Source organism: Lathamus discolor, chromosome 2, assembly GCF_037157495.1.
Source record: "Lathamus discolor isolate bLatDis1 chromosome 2, bLatDis1.hap1, whole genome shotgun sequence".
NCBI lineage: Eukaryota > Metazoa > Chordata > Aves > Psittaciformes > Psittacidae > Lathamus > Lathamus discolor.
Window position 1 is genome coordinate 140,328,895 of NC_088885.1, and position 12,390 is coordinate 140,341,284.

Genomic DNA, 12,390 nt, shown 5'->3' on the forward strand with positions numbered 1-12,390 from the left:
TTATTTCTGTTCCTCTTCTTGTCTACCCTCTGCTCACATTTCCTACATTTTATTTGGCTCTTTTCCCCTGTCTTTGTCATTCAAAGTGTTTTCCTCTTTTGGTATGTTTTCTTCTTCTCTGAGATCATTATTCCCCACATATAAAAGCATGGGCTTTTTTTCTGCTGAGCACAAATGAACTACAGGTACAGTTAGAATTAAGGATTTTATTTATTCATCTATTGAGTTAATGGAAATTTTTAGTATCTTTCACATTCCTGGGCATTGTCTCTAACTGCTTCTCTAGGGCTTGTCAGAAATGTACTCAGCAGTCAGAAGAAGAGTCTGAGGAGAAGTCTGGATTTGGCTTTTGACTCATTCATCCCTTTCCTTCCCCCAGCTCACAATGGAGCTCAACTTCCTTTTTTAAATGTCCTTCACCAGCGCAGACACTGTTTGATTTATTACTGTGAAAAATCCCCCAAATAGATCAAATCTGGTTTGTAAAATTAATGAAAGGCTGACCTGATTGTCTTGTGAAGATAATTCAAAGAGACATGCCAGTGCTCCTGACCCTCCTGAAGCACAATACAAGCAAGGATGCTTCCTTTCAACAACCACCTTTATGGAACTCTCCTTATCACCAACCCATACTCCTGAACTTGGCTTGCTTGATAGCTAAACTAGGACTCTATTTTTTCTCTGTGTGTTTTGCTGCAGCATTTCATGTGGGCAGTTCGGTGTGCAAAGTCAGAGGATGCTAGGTTTACAACTGCTTTCACCCTGATCCCTGCTGTGTCAATATTGTCACGATGACTCACTGTGTTTTCATCACAGTTTAAACAGCCCAGAGATGCTGGCAATTAAAGAAGAAATGAACAGGCAAAGCCTTTCCTCTAGTTATGTTTTACATCGCAAAAGTGCAAAGTAAGGATCAAAGGATCACTCCCTGCTGGTGCTGAAATAAAGGCTGAAAATGGGGGGTGTTATTGCCTACTCTATGGGCACAGACTTCAAAATACACAAACGTGCTTCTTGGGGGCTGCTCTGCATGAGAGTAACTTCCTTCTCATTTCGTTCCCGATACATCATACCGGCCCTGCCCTCCAGTGGCCCAGGAAAGTCACATGCCCCACTACTGTTACGCAGAGATCCCCTGGTAGTTCAGGCTGGAGAGAGAAGCACTGCAGGTGTAGGTGTTTGCACCCCAGGCAGCGAAAGGATAGCAGACAGACAACCAAACAATAAACACATACTGGCTATACGAGGATTTCTCTGGCAGATGATGGTATTCTATGGGGATGAAAGCAATATTAGGTATGCTGGGATCAGATCTCCCAAATTCCTTCTCTGCTCCTGCACCTAGAATTCACGTCACCGAGAATCAAGTTCTAAAGATCCCAGATTTCTGTCTTGCTGGGGAGACTGATAAAAACGTGGTTAATGGAGGTTTTTTTCCTTACTTCAACAATTTATTTGAGTCTTCAACCTTACCATAGAACAGAGAGGGGAAACCAGCAGAATTGCAAAGAGAAGTGCTAAGCAAGGCAAGTCTGCTCTGTGTTTCAGCCTTGACAAAACAGATACTGAGCTCCTTTGAACTGAGACATATTGCTTCAGAGAAAAAAGGGTTTAATGGAGCAATGCCACTTCTCAAAGCAATCAGATAGTCTACGCTACTTGAGTGACCAATTGACTTAAGGAAAAATCAAAGAAAGCAAATGTTTTTTTGCAACTGGTGCTGAAGAAGTCTGAGGATTGCGGCTAAATAAGGTAGGATTCAAACATCTGGGAAAGTCATAGCATTTCTACCCCGTGAATGGCTCAAGGAAACTGTGGGCTGCCGAAGTTATCTTTAAACCAGCTTTCCAACCTAATGTGGGGCATCTCTTGTCTTAGAACAATTATAGCACAGCTCAGCAACAAGTTTGTGAGAATGTAATAAGCAAGTGATAGCTGGGATGAAGATGTAGGACAAATACAGAGTCTTGTCAGGGTCTACAGACTCAGGCAGGACTGAGAGACCTCTCAGTGCTCCTTCCAGTGCCTCAGTTCAGGACCTGTGCTGACATAAATATGTTTTATAATCCCTGTGCATGCCAAATTAACTAAATGCCTACTAGAAAAAAAAATTAACTTAATTTGGCTCTGGTGTCACTCATTACTGGTGTTATGGAACAGGGACCTGGACAGCTCCAAAATTATACCCCTATGAAGATCCCACCACTACAGTGTGCCCCACATAAGTGCAAATGGAACAAGGATTGCAGGGATTTGGAGCCTGGCAGTCTCAACTTTAGTAGCAGTCCTTAATAGCACAGCTGAAATACTTCTGATGTCACACAGTTTCTCAAGGGCTATTACTTGGCACCTTGTAAACAGTGGCAGGATTCAGGTACTAGTGCCAGCATGTGTCATGGCAAAACAAATATTACAAATCTGACAGGCTCAATAACTTGTTGCTTTCATGGACTTAAAACCACAACTGATACTTTGGTGTAAATCCCTGTTGACAATATGCAGGTAATTTTTCATCATGATAATTAAAACAGTCACTGGAATTAAAAAGTAGGTGTTAAGAACAAAATCCAAAGGATACCTCCTATGAGGAGAATAATCCATGCTACAGGGCAGTAAATACCAAAATAAGGATTAGGAACTCTGCTAATTATACAGAGAGAAGCTTCATCATTTCTAATCAAATAAAAAAACATAGGAAATCTAAAAAGATTGTATTTTTTTTTCCATAGATAATACACTTTCATGGTTTGGAGAGCTCAGGTTACAAAATGGGTTTTTATGTAACTCATAAAACTACTTGCTGTTATCACACTGTGAAAACATCTGTTTTTAGAAAAATCACTAACTTGGTTCCTTTGGGCTTTCATGATCTGCAGTCTTTTGTATGACTTTGATCTCAGTAGGTATCCCAAGAACCCAAAGGACATTTGAAAATACTGGGCATGTCCACAGTATCCAAAGGACTGGCAGTCTTTATTCCTCGGTTTCATTTCTGTCATAATTGAATCATTTTGGCCCTCAGCAACTCACTTAAGCCAGCACTGGATGTTAAACATAAGGCAACTACATATATTTTCCATCACTTGAGTGATTTCAGAGGTTTGAGCATCCATAGTTTTCACAACCGTAAATTTATTCTAACTACCTTTACTTGTCTCACAGATACATCATGCAATTGCAAGGCTCTATCAAGTATTAAAACCTGAAGCCTCAGATGAAAGACTATACAAATATAAGATATTGTTGAAAGTAGAAATAGGTCTTTTTCCCCCCCTGCCTTTTCCCCTGCTCTTCACAAATTTCTGCTTTTCTACAAAGCAAAATGTTAATTACAAAGAATGGATTCACAATTGGCACACACTTTTGACGAGACAAAATATAAGACAGGCATTCTTCATAGCAGAGATTTCCAGGTCTGAGAAGCAAAGACAGGCTACATAGAAGACTGCTGCAGAGTAGACATCTACATCATAGTTAGTCACATTCTTTGTAGTTAATGGAGACAAACTGGCATTGCAAGAAAACTACTCATTTCATCCCAAAGAACAACAGTGGACAGGTTCATCTAGCTTGGTTTATATCTTGATGCAGAGATGAATAATATTCCAGAATAACGTTCTGCTGATTGCAGAGAACTCTCTGCTGATTGCAGAGGGACATCAGACAACAAACTCAGATGCAGACCATTACAGAAGTCATCACTGAACTCCGCTCCCTTGTAATAGTCATTGTAATAGTGCTGGATGCCTGGTTCTGCTATTCTGCCACCCCAAAGACAACCTGAGAAATGGCAGCCTGTGCTAGCTCTTTCTGAACATCCCCATTATTACCCTACATCACCTTACAAAGAAAATTCTACTTTGCTATTTAGAGACAGAAGAATTACAGACTTAGTAGGAGCTTGTTTCTCGTGCAAGCTCATACATCACTGTATGCCTATGAATATAGCAGGAACTGTAAGTCTTCTTTCCACTATAAATGAAAAATAACAGTAATTATTACATGATTTCTATATCTGTTTTATAATATGAAAGTCTTTCTGTACCTGTTTGGCCCAGTGGTTGCACAGAAAAGCAAGTTATACTATTTCTACACATAGAACTATGAACTCACTGAATGGGTGTTTTTGTGTTGGCTTCATTTCTAAACAGTAGCTTAAAAAGAAGGGCTATCATATGTGAAAATGCAACTTTAAACAACATCATAGGTTTCCAAGGTAAAACCTGTCTAGACATGGTAACAGTAACAGAGTCATGCTTCTAAGAATACAATTGCCTCTCAAATGGGAAATCAAATAAATTGAGCAATTGAGGGTTTTTTTTTTAAATTAGGAATTCTATTCTACACAATCCAAAGTATCAGCTACATTGGGAAAAACCTCATATTTTTCAGTAAAAAAAAAAAAAAAGTTTTTTGAAATCAATACATTATGTTTGTGCTCTGATGTTCCCACTTCATAAGCCTTTAAGTTGTGGGTTATGTCTCTCCATAACACCAGAAGCCCAAACAGTACTGTAGGTGAATTCACCAGTGTGGTTAGCATAGCTTTGCCTAGGGCGTAGCAAACGAAATGCTTGAGCGCACCAAAAAATGCTTGGCTGTGCAGAGACAAAATGTATAAACTCCTTTAAAGACAAGGATATGGACATGTAGCAGCAGCTCTAGAACAGTGGCAACTCTTCTGAATCAGCATTTTTCTGTCCTAACCTGTTCCAGATGGGAAAAACAAAAAATCAAATTCAGCATCTCTATCAGAAATCTCTGCATTGCTAAGCACAACAGAGATCTTCCTAACACGTGAAATTAGAGAATTTGGATTCATCTCCTGTGACCTAACAGAGCAAGAATGTAGAAAATGTGCTTAAAGGCCGTTTCATTGCTTTTACTTTATAGGTTAGCTGATACCTTCTAAAGATAAATATTAAGCAATATCATCCCCAAACTTACCTACTTTTAAGAACCTACAAAACTGTTACCACATTATAATTGTAATTACTCCACTTTCTAAAAAGAATTTTCCAATTTTTACAACAAATTTCCTTTTTAAAGGGAAACTGCAATGACAGCTTTCATGTAGGAAGTGCAGTATAATGTTTATTGGTTGCTGTTGTTTCATATTGGCTCTTGAAAAGTTGATTGTAGATTGATTGTTGGAACCAAAACGCACTTCTTTAGTGGGGACAGCAGGGTCATTTTCATTTGCTTTTATCTACAGAGAAGAAAAAGACAGTATGATATAATCTTTCAAAAGAAATTCTCCGCTTTGCAGTTTGTCACTCAGAGAGGTAATAATTGAGAAAGAGTGCTAGGAGCTAGAGAGAATGTTATTGCTCCTTCATTCTACTGCAGCTTTAGCCTTTAGTTGTCTCTATTAGAAAAGCTTTCTCCCTTATGACAGAGGAAAACAGATTGGATGCTGCACCCTGTTGCTGCTACTGATGCCCTGGACGAGGTTCACTGTGAGATAGTTTTAAAGGAATGCTACAATGAAATGTGTAAAAGCTAACTTCATTCTCCTACCACTGAAGGTTTGTCCCTATCCTCATATTAATTAGCACTGAAAACTGACCCATTTTATGTGAGGGGCTTTACATCCATCTATTGGGAAATCCTTTCTCAAACTAGCTGATATCACCCAAAACAGCCTGGATTTTGTCATGCTTACTGCTACTCAGTGTCCCCCCAACCTGTATTAAGCAACTCCCCTGTTGTAGTAGACAACACTTCAGCTGCAGTTGGCATGCAGCAGCATCATGTCTCAATTGGGATTGCTGAAGGTCTTACCTAGTTCTATTTTTTCCTGGGGCATTGATTTTGCTTGTTAAACAATTAAAGAGTGAGGTGTTGTTGCCTAGTTCTTCCCCCCAGCTGCCTTATCCTACCCATATGTTGCACTGCTAGGTTCCCTTGCTGGGTTCTTCTGAGAGAGTTCAACTCACAAAGCCAACAGAAAACTAACCCAGAATAAAGAAGCTAATTGTTTTCTGCTGGTTTAGCAAGTAAATCAGCTCACAGAAAGATCCACTGAGCACTATGGCATATAAAGGTCCGGGAGTGTCAATACCAAGCTAGGCACCCTGGACACTGTAGAGGGGGAAGGGGAGAGAGATGCTGGGTGTTACTCCCCTGTTAGCAGTACTGAGCTTTACAGTAGCTCAATCATCCATTACACCACTGCTGGCACTGACTGCAGCACCTCTGTTGCATGAAGACAGCTGTGGTTGTTGCAAACCAGGTCTATCAGTTTAACCAAACTGCACAACTGGTGGAAAGTTACTGTCTGTAACACAGGGACACTAAAGAATTTTTTTCACATCCAGCTGGTTTTGTTTGTTTGTTTGTTTCCCTGTAAATTTGAAAGCCAAACAATTATGCTCTTTGTATTCTTGGTGCTAACTGAACTCAGGTTTTCTATAGACCTTCATATCTATGTCTTAGTCTAGCAGATAAACTTCATTTGCATCTCTCAATTGAGCTTTATAAATGAGGCTACAACCAGAAAGAGGTCCTCCCCACCTGGGCTGCCACACATTTTCATCAAATGTAAAGATACCAAGACAACTCAGCTTCTGAGAGGACTTATTTTGGACAAGCCTGTCACAATCTGGATGACCTGCTACACTTTCATTTTCTTGAAGTTTCAGAGAAACATTTAGTAAAGAAGTTTTCATTAATCAAAAGAGACAGTTACCTGCAAGAGCCACAACTGGGGAATGAGCCTACTGGTTTTGTGTGACCCACGTTTCTGAGACCAAGCCTGTGTAAGGTGCTCTCTTAACAGGAACAGGCTGACAGACCTGCAAGAAAAATATTACAAATCTTTCACTATTATTTGTCTTCCCCTTGCAATTGCTAATTGGATGCAATGAAAATAGCAGTCCTGTGATAACCCAGCTTTGTATGTTATCTATCCCAACACTTTCATGAAACCTCTCTCTTGTAAAGATCCCTTACACTGGGATTAAACTGTTCAGCTCTCAGCTTTCAGCAGGAGCTGGGTGACTCAATCTTGTCAGCACTGTAACAAAGCAATTCTAAACCTTTTTTTTTTTTAAAAAAAAAAAAGCAACTGACCACCAAGCAACACCTCATTTTATTGATGCTTCTCCCTTCCCTCGGAGACTTAAATAACTGCAATGTTCTCTTACACAAAAAAGAATGACCCAAGTTTTTGCTGCTGTAATGCCAGTAAAAGTCTGCTCTCAATAGCTAGTTTTTATTACCATTACCTTGCATTTATTTTGCATTAAAAGCCAAAGGGATCAACACTGCACAACAAAACTAATTAACAAAGTACCAAATATCTTCTGTGTCCAGTGGATTAAATAGACTCACGGGCACATACAACTTTGTGCATGATATATATCCCAGTGAAGACAGATCCATAAAACTATGATTTCTAAGGGGAACACTGCAAAGAGAAACTGTCTGGATTAAAAATGCAGAATGAGTCTACTGCAGGTGACCAGTGACCTTTGGAGCAATTGTTTCAATTCAGTTACATGTTCAGTGGAAAGGGAAGATCTTTTCTTCAGACAAATTCACAGTTAGGACTACCGGTTCACTTTTCTACTAGGCCTTGAAAGTCTTAGAGGCAGAGATTATTTTATTTGCCCTTCCTTTCCCCTAGAAACATTAATGTTCATTCACATTGAAAAGGTGAATAGAATATATAAAATTTATGGACAGACTTAAATGAGGGATATGGTTTCAAAATAAAAGCAAAGTAGAAACAGCACAGTTAGATGCTAACAGTAATGCAATTGAAAATAACTGTAGTTTATCTAATTTACCCAGACTTGTACTAGTACCAAAAAAAAAAAAAGTGTTCCTTAATGTTTGGAAAACCCAAACCTCCAAAATGCAATAATAAACGCAATAATCTGTTTCCTGTTCTTTTAGTCGCCTGGCAAAAACTGTGTGTCAGGAGGGGACTTCCCTGCCTATCCACTGCATTATGCGCAGGCAGCCCACCAACCCCTCTGAAAGGGTGATTTGGAGGAAAGCCTCACTCAGTCACTTTCACATGCCTTTCTCAGTCCATCAAGACAATAACAGGAACAAATATACAGAATTATCTTGGAAGCATTTCAATGGACTATATCTCACATGGATGCTAGTCTGATTCAACTTTTAGGTCTTGCAGTGAATGACACTGATTAAGGTTGTGATTTTAAAATATACTTTGGCTGCTTTTGAAAGTGCTGATCACAACTGAGTTACACTAAGCATGCAAAAGCATTCTTCATGAATGCTTTCATGGTAAATAGGCACTGAAAATTCAATCTGCGTGTATTTTGCAATATTTCTGTTTTTAAAAAAACAACAAACCAAACCAACAAAAAACCTCAAGAAAACCCCCAAAAACCAAGAACAAGAGAGTTGTCTTGCTTGGTCCAGCAGTGCACTTTTTGCACATGTTCATCTTATAAAACATTCTTGCTGGAACTGAGCTAAGTCTTCAATATTCTACAGAGTTTAGCTCCAAATATCTAATCCATGAAATAGTTAGAAAATTACTGATTTCTTCCTCAGCCTAAGACTTCTTCCTGCAAATGGTGTTATGCCTGTTTGTTTTCCAGTGAATTCAGTGATAAAATGTAGCAGTTAGTCAAATTACTCATGAGCAAAACTTTGTCCACTTTTATTGGAAATGAGATATGTCTATTTCAACAAGCACCCAGGCTAAGTCTACAAGCTGTACAGACTACCCTAAGAGCAGGAACTAGTCTATGACATTTTTCTGTAAGATAAAGAGCAATAAAAATTGAGTCCTTAGTTTCATTTTCTCCCACCTTGGCAGATTTTGATTAGTAAGGGAAATTACTATTGAATCCCCAAACTTCTTTTCCTAAGAGCTAGTTATCCTCATGCTGTACAAGGCATTACAGAGATTTATTAGTTTAATTAACCTGCTCCCGCTGCCTGATTCGTTCGTAGACATATGGAGGGAACGGTGGACGGGAGACATATTTTCCATCTCCTGCTGTGACATTGAAAGCTCCACCTTCATAAACTACTTTGCCTCTTGAAACTGTTGCAACTGGGACTCCATGGCAGACCATTCCTTCAAATATATTGAAGTTGTTGGCCTGATGATGTGTCTTTGCAGATATTGTCCTGTGTTTACAAAACAAAACAACACCCAAAATTGCTCTAATTCTTGCATTTCACTTCATTACAAAATTTTGAGAAATTAATACAGGAAGAAAAATTAGCAGCATTATTAAATTGCAAAATTGTACAGTACATCATGGAACAGCTGTAAAAATAGGATAGAGCAATAGCATTTCACTGAACAGTAATTGCATTTCAAAAGAATGAAGAGGGAGTCAAAAGGACAGAACTTTGCAGCCTTGAAACACAAAATTTTCCACTAGAAAGAGGTTGGTGGAAAAGAAAAATCAGGCTGTAATATGTTATTTGGATAACATGATTTCATTCTGCCTTGTCAAGCAAATATCTATGCATGATAAGGTCAGAAAAAGCTCTGACCTTTTAACTAGAATGACTTGCAATTTCAAGTTTTAAAAGCACAGCTGCAATGTTTCAAAGATCTAGACTCATGAATAACACAAAGACTATTTCACTGGAAAGTCAGTAGATGGTAATGAATTTTGGTAACTTAATGTGAGCTGGATTGATCCAGTGACTGACAGCCCAAATATCTCGATGCTGCTAATGAGAACATCACACTTCTACACAGCTTTCCTCCAACTGTTTTAAGCAAATTTTAGACCTCAAAAGTACTCATTTGAGCTACAGTATTATTGCTTTGTTTATGCATAGATCTTATTCTTTATGGTCACCATTTTGGAGCCAATTTCTCCAACCCTAACTGGTTACATTAGAAGCAGAGCCAATGCTACAGCTGACATTAGCATCTGGAAGTGCAGGCTGTGCATTCTTTTTTTATTATCTATTTTCCCTACTGAGCTACATACTAGTCACTCTGTCTAAAATGTGATTTTGAATTTGTGAATTATTTTACTAACTTCTTGTAATTTTTTTATAGTACAGAGAGTTATATATTTACTGTCATCTATATTTTCTGAAAGGAAGGAAGCTTCATGCTTTTGTCTAGCAGTCCGAATTTTCCAGAACAGGTGCTCTCACAATCAAAAACCTATCATGCATATATAGCATTAACATTATTCCATAGACTACATCTTCTGTAAAAGAATGATCAAAGTCAAAAGTAACATGAAATATTAGTAAAGTATCGATCTATTTGAAGAAGAATTTTGTAAAACTTCTGTTAACATCCTTATGAAAATCTAGAAACCACAACAAAATCTGTATCTTTCTTGAAGTATATCCATTTTCAAAAGTAATCACATACAAAAGATTTTTAATGGTTACGTATACAAAAAAAAAAAAAAAATAGTGGAAGAATACTTTGTTTTCCTTTTCTATCATTTTGCTGAACTGGTTCACTATGAAACTGGTTCCACTAAGGGATACATTTAAATCTTGCTGGTGATTGACTTTTCAAAGGCTGTGGATATAGAAATACTCTCTATCACCAATCTGCCCATACAAATAAAAACTTTTCCTTATTCAGCACACACTGGACAGAAAACTTGTGCATTCCTGCTCAACCAATATCAGCATCATTTTGTGGATTCACAGTGGAAAGCTATGGAAAGAGTGAGCAATGGAAGTCAGACCTCTCTTGTATTCACCGGTCCTACGAACACTGTCAAATGACTTTATCCATGAGTGTTATGATAGCCTTACAAATAGTTTGTGAATGTATTCCTCTAGCTCATTGCACTGGCCTTATGGGTCCAATTGCTAGAGCAGTAAGAACAACTGTAATATAATTATCTTTAGTATTCTCTGGGTATATATTTGCACAATCACACTGGGACACAAAAGAAAAATGGAAAAGGTAATTTGAGCAAACAAACAGAAAAATAAGATCCTTCAACTAGTGAGCTGTTTAATTGTGCTACTGCAGGATCAGTAGATGTAAACATGCCACACAGATCAGTACATCCTTCATAAAAAGATACAAAATGAATGGAAGTTAGCACTTTTAAAAGTAACCTCCATTTGTACAGCTAAACCTTACAATATGACAAAACACATTTCCCAGAGCTTGTCTCAACAACAAACTTGTATAGAACTCATTTATAACTCCTGTGTTGAAACAAGACTTAGATCATGCTGCCCTTTTTGAAGGTTGAAGAGCATTCTCCTTGATAGAGATCACCAAAATTCATCTGTGATTTAACCCTTTGACATCATCAATGGCAGCAAAAGTTTCAGGTGGCAAGCAAGCAACCAACTGAAACAGAATTACAGAGTATGCTTGGGTCTGAAGCTCACAACTCAGCAACCTTATGCAACATACTTTTTACTGCTGTATCAGCCATTTCAGTAGCAGGCAGCTTGCTGTGAATGTTAGGGAAATTCCACTGTTTGGTCTGAATGTCTGAACACTATTGACTGTTCAGCTAATGGCAAGAACACCTGTAATCTATTTATAATCCATGAAATCCAAGATTTTGTGTACTGCAAGGGTTATCATTTTAATTTCCGAGGTGGTTAGAAGAAAATGAAGAATGTAATTACTTTCAATGGAAACTGGATGTATGCCTCACACGGTTTTCTTGAAAATTTCCAGGTACAGGAATATGAAGGAATTCTGTAGTTGACAGCCCTTAGGCAGGAACAGCTGCTCAACATCCCAGTAAAGGGAAGACACCTATTTTAGAATTACTTCATTAATTTAAAACATAGTAATAAAGGCAGCCATAATGAGCTATAATGAGTCCATTGTTGACAAGAAAACAACTGCTTCAACAGCTGCCATAGAAACCCAACTTATGTAAGGGTGAGTACTTGAGCTGTAAACAACTTCTCTCAGTGCTTACAGTGCAGTATCTCTAAGCTTTTTGAAGCTGGGGTAGGTGAGAAATGCCAGTTTGCTGAATAGCATCAGCCTTTGAGAGCTGCCTCTTCATGTCACTTTCAGATGCCTTTGAACTCTCTAGATTGTTAAACTGCTTTTCTAAAATCTAGAAAAAACAGACTGTTCACCTTTCTGTGCTGTCCTGAGCCATTACTCATTTATAATACTAATTAAGTTGAACTTTGTTAATGTTGGAGTCATTTTTATTAAAAAGAAGGGAAAAAAAGAGAGAGAGGAAAAGGAAGAGAAAGTCTTAAAACCCATGTGCAAAAATGCTAGCTATAAGCCTATAATGTGGATTAAAAACCTGATGGCCTATTTTATATTAAGGAATTGCAATGACTGTACATGCAAATACATGGAGGCAACTCTTTGTAAAGCTGTATTCCTAGGTTCTTAAAGATATCTTTAAATATGTGTTGCCTACGAGTAGCCATATCAAGTGAGATTTGTGGATAAAACAACAGATG

At 38.1% G+C, this 12,390-nt stretch overlaps 1 protein-coding gene across 1 annotated transcript in view; it reads right to left on the reverse strand.

Annotated features, from left to right (window-relative positions):
• Positions 1-5,067: 5,067 nt before the first annotated feature.
• Positions 5,068-12,390, reverse strand: part of DPYS (dihydropyrimidinase) — a 32,983-nt gene continuing 25,660 nt past the window's right edge. The window contains exons 10-12 of the mRNA XM_065669151.1: positions 8,913-9,120; positions 6,692-6,797; positions 5,068-5,209 (exon numbers count right to left, since the gene is read on the reverse strand). Of these exons, the coding sequence (XP_065525223.1) occupies positions 6,720-6,797; positions 8,913-9,120 (286 nt within the window). The 3' untranslated portion in view covers positions 5,068-5,209; positions 6,692-6,719. The remainder of the gene's footprint in view (positions 5,210-6,691; positions 6,798-8,912; positions 9,121-12,390) is intronic.